The sequence below is a fragment of the Falco cherrug genome, chromosome 3 (assembly GCF_023634085.1).
Source record: "Falco cherrug isolate bFalChe1 chromosome 3, bFalChe1.pri, whole genome shotgun sequence".
NCBI lineage: Eukaryota > Metazoa > Chordata > Aves > Falconiformes > Falconidae > Falco > Falco cherrug.
The window spans coordinates 103,997,864-104,021,644 of record NC_073699.1 but is presented as its reverse complement, the minus strand read 5'-3'; the positions used below and the strand labels follow the sequence as shown (position 1 = coordinate 104,021,644).

Sequence of the window (23,781 nt, the reverse complement as noted above, 5' to 3'; positions counted from 1 at the left end):
TTTCCGTTTGGAAGGAAGGGCACCTAGTTCAACCTCCTGCTCAAAACAGGGGTACCAGTCAGGTCAGATCATGCTTTTCAGTGCTTTTTCCAGCCTGTTCTTGAAACATCTGAGGATGTAAACTGCAACAGCATTGCTGTACAGCCTGTTCCAGTGCTGGTCTATTTTCACTGGTGAAAACATTTCTCCTTATATGCAGTTAGAACCTCTTGATTTGGCTTTGTGCCTGTTGTCTCTTGTCCTGCTGCCGAGCACCATGATGAAGACCCTAGCTCCATATCGTTGATGAACCCTCTGTAGGTATTGGTAGGCTGCCAGTAGGTCTCCTGTCAGCCCCTTCTTCTCCATACTGAAGACAATCAGTTTCTTCAGCCTTTCCTCAAAAGGCAATTACTGTGAGGAACTTGCACTTTGTCTTGTAAGCTGCTGAGCTCACTCTAGTTTTTTTATATTTGTCTTGTAATAGCAGACAAAACCAAGCACCATATTCTAGATGTGAACAAGTGCTGGATAAGTGGGGCTAATCACTTCCTAGACCTACTAACATGTAGTTCTGTTGCTTTGCTGCCAGGGGATGCTGCTGGTTCATACCCAGTTTGCTGTTTCGAGCTTGTGCCATTGCATCCCAGGTGCAGGACTTTGTGTTCATCCTGGCTGAGTTTCATGAGGTTCATGTTGGCATATTCCTTCAGCCTGTCCATGTCCCTCTGGATGCAAGTCCTGCCCTTGACCTTATTAACCGATGTGCCTCCAACAGCCACGTTGGCATTATCTGCAAACTTTCTGAGCAAGCACTCTTGCTGCCTCCTCAGGTCATTGGTAAAGGTGTCACACAAAACAGGTCCCAGGATGGACCCATAAGTATGTCCCATTAAACACTGTACTCAGAGTTCAATCATCCAACTATTTTTTTACCCATCTTGTTGCTCTCCTGTCCAGACTGTCATGTCCTGGCTTAGATACAAGGATATCATGGGAGACAGTGTTGAATCCTTGCTAAAATCAAGGTAGATGACATCCACTGTTTTCACCACTAATCCAGTCATTTTGTCACATAAGGTGGTCAGGTTGGTCAGGCATGATTTACCCTTGATAGATCCATGCTGATGGTTCCTAGTTACCTTCTTCTTCTTCATGTGCCTAGCGATGTGTGCTGAGGGGACTTGCCTCATGGTTTTCCCAGAGATCAAAGTGAGGCTGGCCGGTCTGTGATGATGTGGGTTGTTCTTTTGGCTTTAGAGTAAATGTTCCAAATGAGCTTTGCCATTTTCAAGCTAATTTTTTATTACCCATACACTGATCACAAGAAATATAAAAAGTTCTAAATCCTTTTTAAGGGGATTCTTAAGTATGTTCTGGGTTGCATATTAGTCTTTGGTATTCTGTATTTGTTCATGTTTCTTCCTTCAGAGTTAAATATAAAATCCACCAACAGATTTTTACCTTCCAGTAGCATAGTGCCTCATTGTTTAATCTGTGGTCTTTATAGACGTAACACACCCCCCTTTATACACAGTGACACAACTGACCATGGAACAAGGCTTGTCTCAGTAGTGATGGACAAGAAAAGTTGCACATTGTAGCTGGATTTCAGGGAAACTTTTCAATAGGGTAATAGTGCGCTGGAGCAGGTCACCCAAAGAGGGTACCAAACCTCTGTCCTTCGAATTTTCAAGATTTGGTTGAACAAAGTCATGGCTGAGTGGATCCACCTACCTGAGTGATCTGCTTACATGACCTCAAGAGGTTCCTCCCAACTGAAAGTTCTACCCTGTGCCCATGCAGCCTGTGTGACTCTTGGCTCAGTGACACGGGTTGGGGGCCATTTTCTCTCTGTGTCTTTTCAAGTCCCCTATGGCTGGGCAGAATACCAAAGAAGATGTGTCTTTAGCATAAGAAAATGAATTCCATCATGGAAAAAGTTACAGTGAAGTTGCTTTTTCCCAAGGGAGTGACTCATAAGTCATATTTACACAAGCTTTATCTTGGTGTTGTGCATCTGGTGGCAGAGGTTACATTCAAAAAATTCCATTCTTACATTCTGAACATCACCCTGAACACAAAAGGCAGAGGGAGCCTGGGGAGACATGCTGGGCTCCTACAGAGACCCGGAATGAAGGCTTGTCCTCAACGGTGTGGATCCTTCCGTGACATCCTTTCTGCTTCCTGACAAACTGGGTGGCGTGGTGCCTACCATGTGCCTGGAAAATCACACGTACAGTCTAAGCACTTAGTATTCAGGCTCTGTAGCTCTCTCCCAGAAAATGTGGAATCCATTGTGTTCCCAGTTAAGGAATGCTGAAGAGTGTTGATAGAATGTGTACATAAGAAAAAACAGCATGTAATGAAGCATCAGAGGACGCAGAGTAACTATGGAATGTCTCTTTCTACTACCGGCTCAGAGGCAGTGATTAATATCCCCGTGCTTGCTGCACCCCCTTCAGACCTCTCTCCTGTTACTGAGGGCTTTCTGTAAATTCTGGACCTGTCTGGAGGGAGGAAAATCCTCAGTGTCTGAACTGGGAGGTATGTGCTAGGAACTGTCAAAGCAGCAGCCTAAACTACAAGGAGACGGTTCTAGGTGACAAAGCCTTTCCCTTGTCACCAGAGCACAGAAAATCTGGAGAAAATTTCAGTGAATTTCCCAAGAAGCATTCCTTTCTGGGGGTAAGGTTTGAGATGGGCACAACAGCAGGAGGATAAGCTGAATCTGGTTTTATGCACAAAGGCAGAAACAACCTTTTATAGCTCTGCTTTTAGGCAGTTGTTCCGAGTTCAGTGTCCTGCAGGAGCTCATACCTGGCTGTCCTCTGTTGTGTCCTCCCATTCATTAGGAGCTGCAGGTGGGAAAGCGAAGGGACCTAGTGCTTCCCGGAGCTTCGCTGACTGCTGAGCAGCCGTCCCCGTGCAACTGCTGCTCTGTACATAAATACGCTCTGTAAGGCAGCCCACAGGCAGTGGCATGCTGCTGTATTTCCTGCGGGGCAGGAGAAGATACTGCAGTGCCTGCCCGTAACCTCCTGTCCGCTCGCCCGCTGCTCTGTGCCCAGGGAGCACGTGTGCACCAGCAGGGATACCCACCCTGCCACTCTTGTACGGACACATCCTTTCACCTCCGCTGCTGATGCTGATCACTAACCTTTGAGCGTGGCTATTAGATACTTCTTTATTCCACAGGTGTCTAAACTTTACGTCTTCATGTCTAAACTGATTAGGATTAATTCAAGAGATTTTTTGTGGGTTTTTTTTCCAATTGCTTCACTAAATTATAATTGTACTTTTTTTCATTATCCTGATGCTTATAATTCTATCAGACAGGTAATCACTATTATGTATCAAGTTTACATTCTGATGAGTGTAGTGTGACATTTAGGTTATTTTTCTACTATCTTTGAGTAAATATCTATTTTTCCTATTGTTTTCTAGTGCATAGAGTTAGGTTTGGGACATATACTAATACTATGTGAGGTTTTTTTTCCATCTTGTAGTTTTTTAAAATTATTTCTCAAAATGAAGCATTTAAATCTTTGTCCTACTGTTGTTTTATTTATCTTCCCAGTGAGAAATAAACATCAGGAATGTTTTATAGACTGTGCAATTGAGCACATTCTGAATTGTGTGAATTATTTTCTACTGTTCATCTGAAGCACTGGTTATTCTGCATCAGAAGAGGGAAGTCACTGCACATTGTATTTAAAGGGAAAAGCTGGCCCTCCTTCCTGAAAGTAGGCAAGACCCAGTCTTATTAAGAATTTTAAAACACAAACCCCTGCAATATCTGACTAGCTTAACACTGTAAATTTACTATGGTTGAGATAAACAGGCTGCATAAAAAAAATTATTGGTTTCTGAAGGTTAATCAGACTATTTCTACATGGAATGTCAAGAACAAGTTATATGGTTATAAGAGAAATAAGACCAGAGGAAGCATTGTTTTTCCTTTCTCAAGTGGAGTAAATAAAACTGAAATCAAATGGAAGTACTTTTGTCAGCTATAGTGAGGATCAGATCTGGCCTGCTGTGGAAAAAATTTCCTTTCCTGTTCAAATGGAGCCCTAAAGACTATTTTCAATGTGTTTTTTAATAACAGTAAGTATCTTGAAGCTTTTCCTCATTTATAAGGATACAAAGCCAGAGGAATAAAAATCATGCTAATGGTGCGACCTGTCTTCCTTTTGCTGACAACTCAGGAACGACTTCAGCAAGCCCTGTTATGCCATGTTGCACATCTTAGCCTGATTCAGGGGCAGGATGCTTGGCCCATGAAGTCTGCTCCAAGTTACCATGGCAACATAATAACTTTTAAATTTAATTTATATTGAAAATGGAGGTTTGAATGAAATAATCTCCTCACTGTCCCAAGACAGCACTTCTCCAGGTCTCTAATTCCAGTAGGGAGCTGGCGCTTTACATGCCTACATGCAGCTGGTAGCAGGTTATTGCAATGGCCCCCTCTTGTGCACCCATCGCCAGCGCGGGGAAGGGTGGGTACCAGCCAGCTCGAGGCTTTGAGGTCTACAGCGATAACTTCACATTCATGGCATTTTTCTCCTGCTCTGTGGGTTTTTCAGGTGTACATGACTTGGTTTGGAGGAATGGTGTTCAAAGGTGGTTGTGCTGATTTTTCTCAAGAGCTTGACCAAATGGGTGTGACATCTGCTGATAAGTAGAAATTAGATGCATATTGTAATGAGGAAGAATGAAACAGAAGGTGAAATAAATAAAAAACTTGTAAGTGAAAGAGGGTGTATATATTGGCCATTAATAAATTTCAGGTTTTATTATAGCAATGATAATTAATGTTTCTAAGGGCAGCATAAGAATAAGGACAGATACTGGTGAGATGTAAGTGGGAGAGATCTGGATTTCTGCTTTGCTTCATAAATGTGGTAGCTTTGATTATTATGCTTTGAGGAAGGCAATTGCTGATTCTTGCTTTAAAATGTGTGATAAGCCTTTTCTATAAACATTTCTTTGGGATTTTGGTTTTTTTAGCCTGAAGATACATTGGCTGAGCCAGTGGAAGCACCCCCAACTATATTGTCTTATTTGGAAGAAAATGATTTCTCTGGAAATCACAGATCAGAAGAAACCCCTGAAACAGCTAAACGTAAAGAACAAGGCACTGCCTCTTTTTTTTTTTGGGGTGGTGGTGGTGGGGCGGTGGTGTCATCTTCATTCTCTAGGTCTGAGTCTGTTATTTTCCTGTGCACGAAAAGCCACTGTCAAAATATCTTGATTGCTGCCAGGAATGGAAAATCCTATGGTATTGGACATCCTGTTTCTTAGAAAAGAATTGGCACATCAAGCATTTGATCTGTGAGACTGCAGTTTGTTAGGCTGCAGTGTGTTAACAGCAGCAAAGGTAAGTGGTAGCAACCACAGCCACCCTTCCAACATGTCTTCCACTTTTCACTCCATATAGGTGCTTATCTCAATCGTTGTTAAACACACAGAGAACAGATTTACCCTTCCATAGTGTGGAAGTTTCAGCCACAAAACTATGGTTTATATTTTCTAACGTAAAAAAAGTATGGATAAAACAAAGTAGCTGACCTGAGGAGCTGCTGCTGTAATACTCTACAAGATGCCAGTAAAGTGCAAGTGTTAGGCAAGGGGAATGAAGGGAGAAAAACTCTCCATTCTGCTCAGTTCAGCAAGAAGCGTGGCATTTCTTGAAATATTCCTCTGCAAACAGTGCTGCTGGCTCTAAAGCCACGCGGCACCTTTAAAAGGAATTTAAGATGAGTATTTAATTTGATAACCTTTGGTTATAGGGAAGCACAGCCTTTCATGTAGAACTGAATACCACCCCTGAATGAACAGCTATATCCTACTGCTGTTCCCTGGAAAGGCTGTGGATCTGCCTGGTGCACCAGTGGGGTGTCTTGGGCACAAGTGTAGGCAGCACAGTGACAGGAGCAGGGCATAATGCACTGGGAGCCCAGTCCTCCACTGGTAAGAAAATGTCAGTGCACCCCTAGAAAAGTAAAGCTAGTTATCTTAACAAGGCCAAAGACAATGTTCCCATTTACATTTTATACATACCTCAAGTATGCTGAAATTGTGTATACCTCTTATTTTTTCTTATGCAGACGAAAAATAGGCAGCCATTAGACTAGAGCTTGAGGCAAAGATGATGGTGCAATAGAGTCTTTGTCCTTTAAATAAACATTTGCTTTATAACTATATTCTCACTTTTTCTCCCTTTTTTTTTTTTTCTCCTTTTAACATTTTCAGAGTTATAACATGACTAATATTAATCTCGGGCATGTATTTTGGTCATAATCTAAATAATTTCTTTTTTCATACAACTTGCAGAATCTGTGCTCTGATAAAATACCTCTGGGTGGGTTTTATTTTGCTCTGTCTCTCATTAATAAGTGATTTTTTATTTAGCTTCAGCTGTCATGGAAACTGGACAAGGCAACAGTGAGTCTACCACTGTCACACAGAAAATCTTAAGAGAAGAAGGTGGCTCTGGTGCTAGTGTTTTGCCGGGAGTAAGCAAAGAGGAGGTCTGTACAATGGGTTTATCACATGCCTTATCTTTTTGCCCCAAGAGCAGGAAAAAGTATGAATTTTTGGTGTTTTTCTGAGTTGGTACCTTCATCTATCCCATCTTAGCAGCATGCCAAAACTGAAGTCACTTTTTAAATTCATGAATGTCCTCTCATGGCATCAGACTGAAAGGTGCTGACACTTTGCAGAAGTTTGTATCCATCACCGAGATGGGCTTGAGATTTTTGACTAGCAAAACAAATTTGTTCTTCCAGTTTTGCATTTTTGTGTTTTGCATTTAAGAAAGTGGGAAACAAACAAAATAACCAGGGTAAATCCTCAACATAAAAGCCACGATTTTTATTCCCTAAAAGCAGGCATCTTGGTCTTACAGTAACCACCTTGCAGGTGAAAGTCCTGCTTCCTTCTCAGGTGTGTGGCATACCGACTGGGGTTTTGTTTAAAGATGTATTTAGTGCCCAAGCTTCACCACTGAGGGGGTTTATTTTGTTTCTGGTGTATTTAAATTATTCTTTTTATTATTCTTACTTTCTCTTGACCAAATACTGATGCTCAGCAATCCTTTGGTCTTGCTTGTTGTCCATTTTTACTCTTTGCTATCAGTTTCCTTGTTTCATCTTCTGTAACTTTCCTTTTTAACTAAGCCAGGTGTGTAACCCTCTTTTGTTAGAGTTGTAGATCTCAGGGGAGTTGGCTAAAGCTTTCCTAAACATCTTTTTAACTTTCACAATTTTCTCCCAGACAAACTGTTTGTGAAACTTGTCTTTTTCAAACCTACATTATTGATTTAGACTGCTCAGATTTGTGCAGGTATGAAATTAGACCATGGGAATTTACATCTAGGTAACCAGCTCATTTTTTTCCAGCTCAGTGAGCAATTTGTTTGTACTTGAATGAACGATCTCTAGTACGGACTGCCTTTGTTGAATGGAGGATATTGCTTGTGTGGTGCCTCACAGGCTTCTGACTGTGTTGAACAAAGCAGGGGTTCTAGGAGAGAGGGAAGAAAGGGGGGAAAAGAAAGAGAAATGGGAAAAGTAATGCAGCACTTTTTTTCATGTTTCACATTTTAATTACTCAGGGCCAGGAAGGTCAGGAAGGAGAGGACAAGCCCACAGGATCTCCAGGAAGTCCAGGAGTAGAAGGTGTGCAGAAAAAAGATCAAGGAACTCCTGGACGTCCAGGGAAACTTGGGCAGCACAGTCAGCCTGTGAGTATTTTATGTCTTTCGAAAGAATGCATGTATTTTAGAAAGGGTAATGGTCATTCATTGCATGTACATAAAGGGCTGAAACTCCACAGTCTTACACAGTGTCATCAGTTATGCTTGTACAGGGTGGGTTTCTCGCCCCACCAAACCAACCCAGGAGTGTCGTACCTGCTTTGCATGTCCACCAGCTGCTATGCAAGGGCCTGATGAGAGACAATCATCAGAAAGCACAAGGCAAACAACTGATGTGGCAACATACCAACGTTCTTAGAGTGCCAGTTCCCCCCTCTTGGGGCAGCCTTTGCAGTGCTCCGCCGCCCACACCCTGCCTGCTGTCTTGTTTGAAGGCAGCCAAAGCTGCCGGACTGCACAACCTGCACACCTCCTGCGGTGGCTTCTGTGCATCCAGGGATATCCTTCTGAACCATCAGCACAAGATGTATCCACGTAGAGAGAGGTGCAGACCAGATCACATTGTGGCATGGGATTTGTTAGGGGTCTGGTTTGTTACTTGTCACAGCATGACACATCAAGCTGTGGCTAATTGTTTTTTTGTTTTTTCGTTTTCTTCTTCGTGACAATGTTTTATTTACCTTTCCAACCAAGATGTTTTATTTTAGGCCATTCCTGGTAAAAATGGGTTACCCTTATGTACCCTTTGATACATGTTTCGGTTAACTGAAGACTAAAAAACCAACAATTTTTATCAGAGACTCTGCTACATTGAAGCTTAAGCAGCAAAGTGCTTTCACTGTACCCTCTCTCTAGAAGGCAGCTCTGGTGCTGCAGTTGACTTCCTCAGGTTGCCAAGAGTGTAGGACCCAGGTTTCTAAGAGAAACTTTTGATTCCTTGGTTACAAAGAAAAGTAAGAGGCATGGTGTGCTGTAGGCAGCTGTTCAAGAAGCCCAGCTTAGGTGAGGTTGGCTGTTCCGCAGAGAGGAACTTCCAGAAGAGCACATACTCTTTTGTATGACCCAGATGTCTTCCAGGGCAAAACAAAATGCTTCATTGACCTTCATAGACACATGCTGCCACGTTGCCTGCTCCTAACCTCAGCTGCAATTAAATTTCCAGATGTACCTCTCACCCCTCACCTCTTGTGCAGTTATTCCTTCCGCTTCATACTTCCTGCTTTCCTTTCTCTGTGTTCCTCTGGTTTCCCTTCTCTTCTATTATATTTGCTGTTATCTTCCTGTATTTTTCCTTCCTCCCTTCTCCAGATGACTCCTGCCTGTAGCTCAGGTCGTCACAAGCCACTGACAGGTTGCATATGCATCCTCCGTGGTGAAGCATCACCCAGCAGCGTGCATGGTAATGAATGCCAGCTGTCATATTCAATGCATGTCTCAGCTGCTGTTGCGCATCTGTCCTCTGTTGATGCTTTACTACCTGGCTGCTTTGTTTCCTGCCTCATTATCTACTGCCTCCACTTTGTGTGTCTTTCCCCTCTCTGAGACCTTCCCAGCCAGGGGCTGTCGCCCTTACCATGCCAGTTCCTCCCTTCGCGCGCTGCGTGCACCACTGCTGTGAGCTTCTGTCCCTTCCCGTCCCCTGCAACTGAACCCCAATGAAATGGGTACGTCTTAAGATATTAGGAAGCTAATTCAGTAGTCATTCATAGGATGCATTATTCAACTCCTGCATGAATGCTGCCTGCACGCATTGATATGTTCAGAGAAATGTATCTGTTTTTGCAAATATTTGGCCTAAACTCAAGTTAGTGTCATTAGGGTGTTTATGGACAAGAGGTTTACATCTTTAGTATTAACAGAAGTCTAACTACTTTCAAGCAGAACATTTTCAAAGAAAATTCTATGAGACCAAAATAATGGGGAAATGTCATAGAAAATTCTTTTGATGTAATTCAAATGCTTCAAAAGCAATTGTTTTGTCCTTGTAAACAAATCCTTGTAAAAGTGTCCTATTTCCTACCACAGACATTTCATTGTATCTTGTTAAATTAACCATTGTCCTGTATTTTTTATAGATAGTATTTTGTCCAAGTGTACCTGGGTTCTGATCTTGCATATACCTATGCGACTTTACAATTGGATTGATGGGGCTTCACTCAGCAGTAGAATTAGTATGCACTAGATTTGTATTGGCCATGTGTTTGCTGCTTTTCTATAAACTTGATACCAGTTACTCTACAGGAAAAATAATACTAGGAGAAAAAAAGCTTTTAGTCTTACAGATACATTTTTCTCCATAATGAGCTTATATAACCCATCTTTAAAATTAGTACAGCCCTAAAATTTCAGCAGCAGACTCCGTAATCACAGCTGTCTAGGTTCCCAAAATGCCATTAGGGAAACTACAATTTTTTTGCCTTCTGAATTTTTTTCTAGTGTCCTAACTGAATTCATAAATAGCACCACTTCATGATAGCACTCACTTTAAAGCTGGTGGGAGCTCTTTCTAGCCAACAATCAAACCTCTGTAGGAAAAGCCTATGAGTGTTCCGTGTAGATAAGATGAACATATATAGAATAGTTATTTGGGATTAATTTGACTGGCGAATTTTAGAGTGGCAAATGTAGTGAAACGTATGCAGCACGACTTGTTCCTTGTCAGATGTGTGTCCTCAGGAAGCATCCTCCTGGGTAGGAACTGAATATATTCAGGTGGGCCAAGGTAAAAAAGGTTTCAGCAGAAGGCTGGAACAGGCTAACACCAGCGGTAGGATTTGGTGCACTCAGAGCAGCAGTGTGCAGCAGCCTGTTACAAATACATCGTATTGTTCTCTGTTGACTGTCGCTTCTGTATATTAAAGGTAGCTTTCTTCTAAGTGTCCAGTTTCTCATAGTTTGAAAGCTGTTAGGGGAAGAGGCAGAATTCTAGCCCAGAATTTACCTGCTGTGAGCATATTCAGAAATTTTGGGAAAAATGAAGGCATTCTTACTTTTTCGATAAGTAGATGGCTGAGAGACAGAAAATCTGAGGAGGACTTTTCAGGCAGATGTTACTATTTGTTCTAGTGGAACATTATCATTTTCAAGGCATTTGTCACCAGCGCTGTGGCCCAGCTGGCAGCCTGTGCAGCGCAGGTGCAGCCTGTCCGGCGTGCCCACTGCAGCCAGCACACAGGCTGCACCGCCACGTTGCGGGGTGCGGGCGCGTTGGGTGTGTTGGGTGCTGCGCTGGCTGCCCTCCCACCGCTCCTCCCGCACTGCTAGCCGAGGGCTGTGATCCCACAGGCTTGCAGCAGCTGCTGGCTCTGCAGCCTGTTTAACCTGCATACGATATAGTGTCTAATCAAAAAAATTATTTCCTTTTAGGGTAAAAAAGGACTTCAGGTGTTGCCGGGACCGAAAGGAAGAGCAGGCCTGAAAGGTGAAAAGGTATATGTCCTGTTAATAGCTGACAATCAGTCAGATACCATTTATGCTTGGACACGTGTTGATTTGGTACGCTCCGAGAGAAAAAATGATAATAGTATGGAATCATAGGAAAAATGTAAACATCCTGCTGTTCAGCCATGAAGCTGCATGAAGGGCAGCCGTAACAGATTCATAAGGATCTTTCAAGAATATGAATAAACTTCAGTGGTAGAAACAGTTGGGCTTTCACAGGCGAGCTAGGGAAGATATATCTAACACTTAGTAAAGAAAAGTCAGTTGTTATACACAATTTACTCCACTGGCTAGGTGATTTAACAGAGGCAGTATAGTGGTATCACTCTGATGAAATGAACGTAATTGAAATAAGAGCTAAACCATCTGATGTAACAACTTGTATAATTTCTGAGATGAAGTGAGCTAGAATGGATAAACCTAGCATTGAAGCAGTAACTTTCAGCTAGTAACTCCAAGTGCCAAATTAACAGTTGACAAGATCCCCCCAAGATGTATTTTCTCCGTGCTATATAGTTTGATGTCTCAGTCTCCCCTCGTAAGCCAGAAGCCCCAGTCCTTCAGTTGCTTTTGTGACTTTTATCTGGGCTCGCTCCATATGTCCCCATCTTTCTTGTGCTGGAAACCTAAACATGGGAACAGTAGTTCAGATGAGTGGAGCAGAAGGACAACCTCCCTCAACCTGCTGGCAGCCTGGCAGCTGGTGCATGGTATCACCCATGTGTTTAATGGCTCAGGTACTGAAAGACGTGCCTGTGAACCGCAGTGCCATTAATCTCCCTTGAAAAATACTACGGCAGTTCTGGACACATTTCAACAGTAGCATACTCTTAAGTAATGTGGCATAACTCGTTGTGCTATTAGAGTGCAAGATAGACCAAGCTAAGGTTTCCAAAGCTAGAAAGAGTATCAGGCGCTGACTTATAGCAGTCATATGCCTAAAACTATCCCTACTCTAACGGGTCCCTCAAAATGACTACTGAGTTTGTAAGTGAATGTCACCACTATGACTTATGTGGCATTCAGTACTATAAGCTATCAGGTAAATACTACAACACTCTTCCTGATGGCATTATGAGATGATTTTTCCTTCATTTCTGATTAACCTCCATCATATTTTCATATCATGCCAAAATGGGTAACCAAGTCAGTCACTTTCCAACAGAGACCGATTTTCTACAGCACTTTCCAACCACCTTGGTGCTTCCAAGATAAATCACACAAACTCCACTGAGAATAGTAGTATACAGTTTCTGGGTTTTACTAATAGTAACAATTCTATATGTAATATTAATAATTAATTATACGTATATCTTGGTATAACTCAAAGGCGAGGTATAGTTCAAGGAAAAATATTCTGCAAGGGATGACTTCACTTCTTGACTGATGAACAATAATTGTTAGGAATTAATGTCATGGCAGTTGCCCATTTTGGACAACACTATCCAGAGAACAGCACTTCACTGTATTGTGGGAGGGCAAGCTGGTTTTGCCCCAGAGCTACATGGACACAAGAGTCTGCCAACTCACTATTCCTTTGCATGAGTTGGCTGCACATGGAGGTGAAACATGGACTGTTCTGCTCTTGGAGAGCCATCACTGGGACAGCGATATGCAGGAATATCACTTGGTAATGTGTGATATGGCAGTCTCTGAGAAGAAAGGTACCTTCTTGCACAGCCCCACTGGTGGCAGTGATTCATGCTTGCTTTTGAGCTGGCACTGGTCTCAGGCACTTTGTCAACTATAGCCCCTCTAGCAAAGGCTCACTTTCCCCTATAGTATTTGTCAATCACACAGTGAAAAAACTGAAAAAATGGCCTAAACATCATTTGACAATTGGATTCCCAAGTGTCCTGCAAGTCTGCTTTGGTCATTCTTGTGACCAGCGTTATTTCTAGGATGCTTGGTACTGACATAAATAATTCATGTTAGTAAACCATAAAATCAGTCAGTCTGCTTTTAATGAAAACAAAGCAAATGGAAAAGATTTCAAGATTATGGGTGTTTACATTTCTTCTGTTTATGAGCAAAGTGCAAATAAGCAAAAGAAGCTTTCTGCTGCAGCTGCAGCTGTTGTTAGGTTGCCATTTGATCACCAGCCACGTCTGCTACATCTGTACCACCAAATGAAACCGGCCCAGCAACCAACTGACTTGCTGACAGGTCAGGCTTGCAAGCACGCTCCCAGACAATGTTTTGGCCCGTGTCAAATAGACCTCTCAGATGGTGGCTCAGCATCATTCAGGGCTGGCATCGACTGATAACTCTTCCCAGTACGCTGCAAGATGGGACTGTGCAGAGGCTGACCCTGTTCATTTGACGTGCTAGCCCAGCAGGCTTTTTACTTTCAAATACTCATCATGCTGATGGTTGCAGTATTATTCTCATGCTATTTCAAGAAAATTGCACAAGACCCCTATACTAAAAAAAATTAGCTTTGAACATGTAAGTCTAAAAGGCCCGGAGCCAAGAACCTAAGAACTGTGATCACAGCCAGCCTGTTCTGCCTGACCTCAGAGCCAGGGAATGGTCCTCAGCTTATTTTATTGATTAGGCACCAGAAGACGATCATTTTGGCAGCAGGAGGAGCAGCTTAGCCATAGTGAGCAGAGGCTATATCTGGAAGCAAAAGACTCCTGTAGTCTATTCCTGATTACTTACACGGCTACTTTAGTGAAGGCTCAAGCTTTGTTTTCCATTTTAAAAATAATATTTTCAAGGGACACTTCAAAGAAGCATTGTGAAGATAAGTTAGAGAGCAGCTGCTAAAAATCCTGACAATATGTTCAGAAGCACTAAAGAATGCTGACAGCTTCATATGCACAACTTTTTCTTGGCGAGACTTTAACCAGACCCAATTCCTGCAGCAGAAAGCAGGGCAAACAAGAAGACATTGCTCTGATCCTCTTTTACACACGTGAATAATTTTTAAAGTATTAGTGGTACAGAAAATTATTTCATTAGCCCAATCAGCGTGATTTCCTAGGACCTGTTGTGTTGGTAGAGTGAGCAAAACTTAAAGGTTTGATCTGTGCACACACACAAAAAATCCGAACCAGTTATGCTCTGTAAAGGCAGACAGCACTTTTTCAGCATAGTATTTAAACTTGAGGAACAGTAGCAAGATCCACCTGTTATGGTTCATTTCATTGAAAATGGAAAGCTGGGAATGCATGGGGTGCTGCATGTCAGTGGCGGGTGGGGAGGTGGCCGTCACTTGTTCACTGTGGTCCTTGCAGCACAGAGATACAGCCATGAGATGCTCTTCAGGAATGGATGCAGTTAGGCTTCCTAGAAATGACTGTGACCCAAACGTGAGAGCTGGGGTTACTTCCTTGCAGTACACTCACAGTGGAAGAAACTGCATGAAAACAAGCACAAACCACTGACAGGAGCTAAAGTAATAATCACTGGAAAAAAACCCAAAGGGTATGTTAAGATGAATGAAAAGTATCTGTAAATGAGCATGCTGGCAGACAGTGAAAATAGCCCCAGATTAAACAAACACATTCTCTGTGAATATGACTGAAGTATCACTATAGGAACCATCTGACAAAGCCACAGGGAACAAAGAAACGAATGCATACATTTATCTAATGAATTCTCAAGCATAAAGAGCAAGTGACCAAGAGGCAGGTATAATTCAGTGTTTCCTGCTGTGTGACTGAATATATGAATTTAGAGGAGATAATGACAACGCTGATAAGCCCAGAAAACGATCCGGCAGGCGGGAGGGTGCAGCACAGACCAGCAGAGGCTGGCGACGGGGCAGCGGTGTCCCTGTGACTTGTCCCCTGCAAGCAGGCGGGTGCAAGCGCCCTGGCCCCTGGCCGCCGGCGCAGGTGGGAAGGAGCTCGCAGCCGGCGGCCCTGCGGTGCCCGGGCGGGTGGGCAGCGGGCTGCGCCCACGGGAGCGCTGGGCAGGGGAGGCTGAGCTCCTCTCTCCCGATGGTGAGGGAAGCGCTGGGATATGAGCAGTGACACTGCTTTTGCTTCCCCTCTAAACGTACATCTGTCCTGAAACCAGGATCACCACGTAGGAAGAATGTTCAAAACGCACACTGAGGCACTGACCAAGCCGTGGGCTGCGGCTACGGCGTGCCAAAGGCAAGGCATGTGAGACAGCCAGGGAGAGAGAGGGGGACACGGTATTTTCTCCTGGCATTCCCTCTGTCAGATGTATCGGGTAAAATGTAAGTGGGCTCAATCATTTTTAGAGGTATACAAGACTTCAAAAAAAAAAAAAAAAGAAATTAAATGAGTGCCAATCATTTGATGAAAACAACATGCGTACTAAGCAATCACAGTGTTTTGGTCTGCTGGTTATGTATGATCCTATTGGCCACATTTTAGGGGATGCAGAGGCACATCCTTCTCCCAAAACAGTTCAAAACACAAAGACCAAATCCCATGTAGTGAATTCTCCAGAAAAAGGGACATAATAGTTGAAAATTAAAAGATTCATGATAAAGACTTCCAGTGTAGATTTAAAAAGTTGAGGCAGAACCTCTGCTGTTGACTTTAGTGAAAAATGCTGGAATCGAGCAGAAAATTTAATAAAAATCGTAAACTGCTTAAGCAGAAGCACTTAAAACTAACCTCAGCAAAATGTCAGAGATGATGTAATAAAGCCAAAGAAGAAGAGATGGTAGTAATTATGAGAGAAAATGACACATTTCTGAAGAGGCCCTTTCATTGTGTTGGCAGTAGATAAAGGTCAGTACAGAGAAAAATAATCATGACATGGTATTGGGAAAAGCATTACAGATTGCAGCAATAAAACGAAGAAGTTCACTTGTTGAGTACCATGGTGTGAACCCACTTTCTACATATTTATTTAGGGGGGGAGTGGGGCATATAATGTACCCTAAAAATGCAAGTTCCACTGTAAAACGTTATTCTGATAAGAAATATACACTAACACTGTTAATGCTGCTTGTACATTTGCAAATTCATTGCAGAAGTCGGAAAGGAAAAAGTCCTTTCTTCCTTTGCCAACGCAAAGATCATGTTTCTTGGGAGCTTGTCTCAGGAACGAACAAAGCTCAGCTCTGCTCCTAGCATCTAAGCAGGCATGTTGGTGGTGGCTTGTGATGAGAAATCCACATGGATTGTAGCTAGTGCTGAAAAACTCTGCTCTGCATTGCTATGATTAAATGCTTGCTGATTTATACTTGTCCCTGTTTTAGGGTGATCCTGGTGAGGGGTTGCCAGGACCCCCTGGACTCCCAGGACCCGCAGGACCACCCGCTCCTTCTGGAGGATTAGTGAGTGAGGTTTTCTGTCACTGAGCTGGGCTTGCCATCAAGGAGCTCAGAACTGAACAGGAGGTTTTCTCTGGGAAAGTAGCCTGACTGCCACAGACATAACCATGTTCTCTAAAACACACATGCAGAAATGCAAATAAATGTCTGGCTAAAGGGTGTGAGTACTGTAATCTACACAAACATCCAGTATTCACCTTTTAAAAAGCCAGTCGATGTGTGTGCTCTCCCCTGCAAAAGCAATAATATGTAGGAGAAAAAGAGACAAAATTTCCTCAAAAAGGCATTATAAACCTGAATTATTCATTTCTTCCTGCTACTGAACACAGAAATGGTTTGGCAGTCACTTACGTTTGCTGTCATTAAGTACTACAACGTAGAGCAGCGTGGTGACAGTGTTCGTATCTTGAACGCTGAGTGTTCAGGGAGTGGTAAAGAGTATGTTTCAGATTCATCTCTCTCCTGTACTGGGACCTTTCCCAGCGTTGCCATGAGGGTGCATGTGTATGCAGCTGAAGGATGACTCTGGCCTGAATTTTCAATTTGTGGTGTGGGAGTGACTTTACATGCAGACACGGCGCGCCACTGACACCAGTGCAAGTGCTGTGGTGGACTTTTAAACAAAACTACCTGTCACCCTGAGTATTTTGAGTATGTAACAAGGTAGTTTGCAACATATTCCAGTGGCCGAAATGGGTTATATGCTCCCCTGATCTCGGGTCTGCTAAATCATACCAGTCTGTTTCTGTGGCATAAACCCAGAGCGCAGAAAGGGCTGTGCTCTTCGGCCACGCCGGTGCCGACCAGCAAGGCAGCTCCGGACCGCTGGGGCAAGCTGCTCCACTCCCACAGCTTTTCTCACCCAGGGGCTGCTTCTCAAAACACATTGTAGAAAATGCTTTAGTATCTTAATTTCCCTTTCTAAAATGACTCTTTGGATTCCAGTTGTAGGGATCTCAGAATCTGGCTTTTGAACTAAGGGGCACATTCTAGGAAATAATGGCTACTTGTTAGGTATGCATTTTAGGATATTCTTCATGTTGACGGGTATCTTTCCAAAGTTAAAATTTGTCTGAGATATTGCTTCATTTTCGGTTCACTGAAACAGTCACATAGCGTGTGTCCTGCAGGACTGTTATCACTGTACTCATAGAGCATCTGCAGGTAAATACAGAGCTGACTGTCTACAAAATAAGATGGTGTTGAACATCAGAAACATGACTGAAATGTTTTTTGTTGTATTATAATTTATTTTACCAGTGACAGTCTGCTGCAAGGATATTGACTATAAGTGTGTTTGCAGTAATTGGCAAGTTATGTTTTCATTTGTCATCTTTAGAAGCAATACTTTAAAACATGATTCCTCTAATTTCAGAATAGACTGGAACCTGAAGAATCGGGTTCTGGAGACATTGACAGAGAGACTGAGACTTTAAGAGTAAGTATATTTTGATGTTTATCTCTCATTAGCATAAGAAAGAGCTTTACTTTACTCATCCAGATTGTAGAAGGTGCATTTCACAATGCAACCTGTGTACATGCTTAATTCACAGCATCCAGAAATGCTTTGTAGAGTTTCATGTCAAGATCTGAAAAGGCCTAAGTGTATGTGATCAGGGAATAAGTGTGACAAAGAAAGAGGACAGCAAAGAAATAATGGCAAGAGGACTTTTTAAAATGAGAAAAATGCTGTTAACCTGATTCCGAGGAGACAGCAAAGAGGAGAGAGATGGGAATGATGCTGTTCTATGCTTCTTTAATTTGGAGTACATGTTCTGAAAAATAAGTATATCTGTATGAAATACTTTACACTGCAGCTCCCACTGTTGGGCCATTTTGGTGGTCATTTGAACTTCTGTGTATCCTTGCCTTTGTGAAGCATTGTAACACCGTCACGTCAAGGCTGGCTGGCAGGGAGAGGTGCTTTGGATTAGTGGAGGTTAAAAGATTTTGATGCATGTGCTCCTGAGTGAGGTTCTCTGGGCTGTGTGACATGAGACCAGACTTTCGTTGTTGGAAGGAACATTCATGCCAGGTAAACCTGAGCCTTGGGCTGTTAACACATCCTTGGCCACCGGTTAAACTGGGACAGTCAAAGCAGTCGCTGCCTTAGATGTTGACCTCATCCTTTTCCTGGAGGTGTCTCTCAGCTTCAGAAGACCTTAAGTGGCTAGACAATCTAGAAAACTAGTTCATTTTGTAGACATAATGATTAGGAAGGTCAGCATCAGTTTCAGTTCATGCCAGAGGCTGTGGTAGCCGTGCTGTGGGATGCAGCTGATTCCTGAGCTTTCGGCTGTGCTGGGGCTCAGCGGGCTCGGTAAACAGTGCTTCAAGTGGGACAGTAAGCACTGGTTTCACTTTTTTGCTTACTCTGCCACACTTAGCATTAGGTATCAACGGCCTCAAGTGAGCTTTGTTTTAAGGACTGAATCAGTGTGTTGCTCTCATGCTTTCCCTTCACAGAATTGACATATTTTGAGAGACAGTACTCAGACGAGCACAGCTCTGCATTAAACATGGGACACCTGGCTTGGTTTTCTTACTCCGCTTCTGAGTTGCTGAGTGGCAGATGAAACATTTGGCATGGTTTTTTTTCTACCTCTTCATTGCTGGACTCTTCTTTTCAGGGGAGAGGCTATCTTTCCTATACATGCTGACAGAACGGTGTGCCTTTTGGGGGGAAAAATAGTATCTATGAAGTAGAACCTGCTGCCAGATCTGAAATTATTTTCTATGTTTTGTTTTGTTCTTGAGCCGCTTCTTCACCCACTATCTCTAGACAGTCAGCCAGATCTACTTTTACCATGTTCCTGTTGAAAATCCAAGTAGCAATCTATAAAATATGTATTACAGTTGCAAATAATATGGTTTTCCATCCACAGTTAGAGACAAATGCTAGGGAAATGAGAAGTCAAGTGGCTGAAGATGAAGGGACATAAATGAGAAGGCTTTTACTGATCCATCTAGATGGAGTGAGAGATAATCTTTTATGCAGTCTTTGGGATGGAGCATTTCCACCCTGAAATTAGAAACTGTTTTCATCCATCAATAATACTGCAACTTTCTGAGGAATGAACTCCCTGGCCGGCTGCCTCCTGTGCACTCCAGAATGCTACAACATTCCGAGGCCATTGTTTTTCAACACGTCTAATGATATTTTTCATTCTCTCAGACTGATTTCTGCCTCAAGACTTCTTTTCTGTTTCTTTGTTTTTTCCTCTGAAGTGCTGAATACCTTATTACAAGGCTCTTCAGAAGGGAATTGCCATGTGTTGAACATTAATTATCTCGCCTACTTTAGGAGACTAGCCTCTTTAGATGCCCTATGCAGTTAATGAGACTCTTGGAAAGGCTCCCTGCAGAAGGCTCTGTTGACTTTACTGAAAATCCAAGATGACCATCTTCCTAACAGAATCCCGTAGATGATCCTAAGTCAGAATTAAAGAGTTCTTGCCTTGCAGTGCCATGTGCCAAAATCTCAAGCTGCTCATATTTGCTTGCTAATGCAATCGGTAACAAGGATGGACTTGGCCATGACAGAACATTTGCAAACTTATTATTTCTCCTAAAGTAACATTCTTCGTTCATTTTGTTCAATTTAAATAGATCTACTTATGCCCATGCAGGATAGATCTTTGGAGCAGAGGTCATTTTTACAGCACCAAGAACAGTCAGGTCTTGACCATGAGTACAGATTCTCAGTGCTCCAGCAATAGCATGGAGACACCCTTTGAAATGAATAGAGAAAAAACTAACCGCTTCCCTCTGTTCAGTGGTCCCTTGATTTCATCTTGGTTGAGCTTCCTAACATTAGGTCAATCATTGGAGTATCTCTAAGGTCCGTACTGGGTTACAGAGTGCTGATGGAATTGTTTTGGTTTTGAGCTTCCTGCTTGCTGTCGCGGGCCGTGAGGTGGCACAGTTCAGAGAGCAGGGATGGAGGAGCTCAGACTGACTGTGTGTAAGGAGTGTATCTGTGAAAGTGTAATTGGTCCTTAATGAAGCAGAAGGGGCATGGTAACCCAAGCTGAGAGTTTTCTGAACCTGAACAGTCTGTGTGAGTTTTTTTGGTTCCACGCATATGCAGGTGAAGCTGGCTTGGGCCATTTCTAACAATACTGCTGATTTATCCAGGGTCTTCCGGGGCCACCGGGCCCCCCAGGACTGCCTGGTCTTCCCGGAAAGCCAGCACCTGATGCAGGTGTAGGATCTCCTGGCTCCCCAGGGGAGGATGGAGCTCCTGGTGAACCAGGTCCTGAAGTGAGTACCCGTTCGTGCACAAACATTAATGTTGCTTCTGTCCTATGACACTAAGTTCTAAGGCTTACAGTTTGTATAATTCATAGCAACACTGCAGAATATTTTTAATTGAAGACCTTGGATTTTATGCACATTTTTTACAAAAAAAAAATCTCCACCCAAATAAATGTCTAGTTAACCATAGCACATTACTCCACAGCAGGATGTACATTTGGCAGACAGATACTGGTGAATCTGGACCAGAATAAATAAAAAGTAATGATGCTTTTACTGACACTGAATAAAGCCAAGGATTATTTTTCTTGTAGTGCTTTCAGGAAAATGAAGTATGCTAAATCACTTTGCTGTGCTCTAACCCCAGCCGGCAACTCAGCCCCATGCATCTGCTTGCTCACTCCCCCCCCCCAGTGGGATGGGGGAGAGGATCGGGAGGGTAAAAGCAGGAAAACTCATGGGTTGAGATAAAGACGGTGTAATAGGTAGAGTAAAAGCCGCACACACAAGCGAAGCAGCAGGAGACACCCATTCCCCACTCCCCATTCCCCACTCCCCACTCCCAGTCCCACTCCCCAGGGGCGGGCAGGAGGGGCTCAGCCATGCCAGGACAGCCGGGCTCCAGCCTGAGGGGGGCCTGGGGAGGCAAACGCCATCACTCCGTATGTCCCCCCTTCCTCCTCCTTCCCCAGCTGTACTTGCTGAGCATGAGGGCGCATGGCCTGGGACAGCCCTCGGTCAGGGGGGGCAGCTGTCCCGGCCGTGCCCCCTCCCAACAGCTGCTCACTGAAACGCCCTTGACGTGGTGTAAACACTACCGAGCAACAACCAAAACATTACTGTGCTGTCAACATTGTTCTCGCACCAAACCCAAACCACAGCACTGCAACAGCTACTAAGAAGAAAATTAACTCTACCCCAGCTGAAACAGGGACATCTATGGTAATTTTTTAAAAGTAGCTCATAAATGCATGAACATCTTGAAGTGGATAAGAAATCTCCAGGTGTTGCTTGCCAGCGACGTCAGAGAGACTGTTTAAAAGCTGTAAAGGAAACAAGCAATTTTAGAGCAATGAAACTTAAAATTACTAAGCAGGATAGGAGAAATAGTCACTAAAATTTAAAACAATTATTGTCATTAGTCCAACATCTTTTCTAATCCTCCTCTGTCTATGTAATCATGGCAAAATACAAGATGAAAATATTTGAAAAATTCTGAAAATATTGTTGATCTTTTAATATTAAAAAGAATCAGTTAGTTATTCCGTCACACACAATGTATCCAAAGGGCAAAAACAGTGGGGGGAAAGTAAGGAGAGCAGGGAAAATGAGGCCTTTGAGACCATTCTGCAAAGACCAGAAAAAAAAATGTTTTCTATCTCCTTCTGCAACCATTTATATCCTTCCCCAAAACAGAAGAATAAAAAATAGGTAAAAGATTCTCAGAGGCCAGAATGCACACCTGTAAACTTAGTTAAAAGCTTTCAGAACCTGATTTTAAAAACAGAGGCCATGCAAATATGTGTGCAACTGTTCCCTTTCTTGCATGACTAGTTACTGTGGGCTGGCCTTTAGTACCTGTATTGACTGGTTGACCCTACAAAGCCAGTTTTTCCCAGCCTGGCTGCTCGCTCAAATGTGTGCTAAATCATGGATATAATGCAGGAAATTGGGTGGAGATGTAAATATACATTTTTCCTGTCAAAACTGAAGCACACAGAAAACCTGGGACACTTTCTGACTTAGTCAAAACGAACGGTTTCTCAGCTAGCTTTCACCTGGCATCGAGGTTACCAAAAGGGGGATGGCTGAAGTACACATGGATTTCAACCCCATCCCATCTGGAGCAGTGCCATCAAAATCTGCTTGGATAGCACCGTTATTTTGCATGCTAACATTATATTTACATTATGTTGGTTTATATTATTTTTTATTATTTTGTGGTTGTGTGACATAGTTTTCTATTAAAATATATCTAAATACTGTTTTGATACACAGCCAAACTGTCAGAAGACAAGAAATACAAATGTTAGAACTTAATGGTGTTAGGTGCTACACATTAGTCTTTCATAATGCTGGATCATCAGTTGGTCCAAAATAGTTAGATGCATATGCTAGGAGTTGAGCTCTCAACTGGTACCTGCTTTAGATTTACTGTCATCTACAGGGTCCTCAGGGTCCTCCTGGTCTTGATGGAGTGGTTGGCCCACCAGGACAGAAGGGAGAAAAGGTAAGTTAAATGTCTGTCTTGCTCCTACTTCAGTGGAAAATCTTTGTCATTTCTAAGGCTGTAAAAATCATAAATTGTTGTCCCTGCAACACAGTGTTGGCTGGCTTCAGTATTTGTTTAACTGAACCCAGCTGCTAATGGCATGTTAGAGCAGATCTCAAAAGGCATGTTCAGAAACCCAGAGTTCCCTGTTGGGTACAGACTCATTTCGTGCAGCATTCAACATGCAAAATGCAGTATGAGCTACTCTGTTGTGATTCACCACTAAAAAGGCAGTCATGGCTGGACTCATACGGATGAGTCTTCAAGCTCCATGACTTTGGGCTCCACCTGTTACGGTGGTCACTCAGGACAGGAGAGGTGGTGTGTTGTGTGGAGCCCCAAAGCCGGCTCAGGTCGGGTCACTGCTGCACTGCTTCTTGTAAGGCTTGTCCTCCACTGGTTCAGGTGGTTTCTGCTATAGTAGCTCTTATAACGTGCAACTCAGATAATGGTTTACAACAATTTACAAATATTTCCATGACATTCTCCACCCCTTGACCCTTTGGGTCAGTTTATAGGGTTTAACATTGCAATGAACTCCTCCCCTTGCTCCTGGCCTGGCTAGCAAAAAGGGGTTCCTGCTACGTTAATTACTACAACATGCAACTCAAATCCCAATTTACAATTTAAAGGTATTTTCATTACAGTCTTCACCCCTGGTCCCTGTGGACGAGACCATAGGGTTTAATGTTGCAATAAACTCCTTCCCTTGCCCCTGCTTCAGCTTGGTCTTAGCTACAGACTGCAGTCCCTTAGTGGTGCACCTGCTCCAAGTGAAGCCTGATCTGTGCACCACAGTCTCTCCAGGGGTATACCTGCTGCAGCGTGGACTCGTCCACAGGTCACAGTCCCTTTGACTCGCGTTCACACTGGAGTTCAAGCCTGTCCAGCACAGCAGCA

At 43.1% G+C, this 23,781-nt stretch overlaps 1 protein-coding gene across 8 annotated transcripts in view; it reads left to right on the top strand.

The window, feature by feature from the left end:
• Positions 1–23,781, top strand: part of LOC102055209 (collagen alpha-1(XV) chain) — a 129,791-nt gene that overhangs the window by 38,689 nt on the left and 67,321 nt on the right. For 5 of the 8 annotated variants that reach the window (XM_055705362.1, XM_027809046.2, XM_055705359.1 and 2 more), the window contains exons 6-13: positions 4,996–5,122; positions 6,400–6,518; positions 7,604–7,732; positions 11,012–11,074; positions 16,278–16,355; positions 17,728–17,790; positions 20,490–20,615; positions 22,777–22,839. In XM_055705362.1, coding sequence (XP_055561337.1) covers positions 4,996–5,122; positions 6,400–6,518; positions 7,604–7,732; positions 11,012–11,074; positions 16,278–16,355; positions 17,728–17,790; positions 20,490–20,615; positions 22,777–22,839 — 768 coding nt within the window. The remainder of the gene's footprint in view (positions 1–4,995; positions 5,123–6,399; positions 6,519–7,603; positions 7,733–11,011; positions 11,075–16,277; positions 16,356–17,727; positions 17,791–20,489; positions 20,616–22,776; positions 22,840–23,781) is intronic. The other 3 variants (XM_055705364.1, XM_055705363.1, XM_055705360.1) reach the window with 1 other exon arrangement.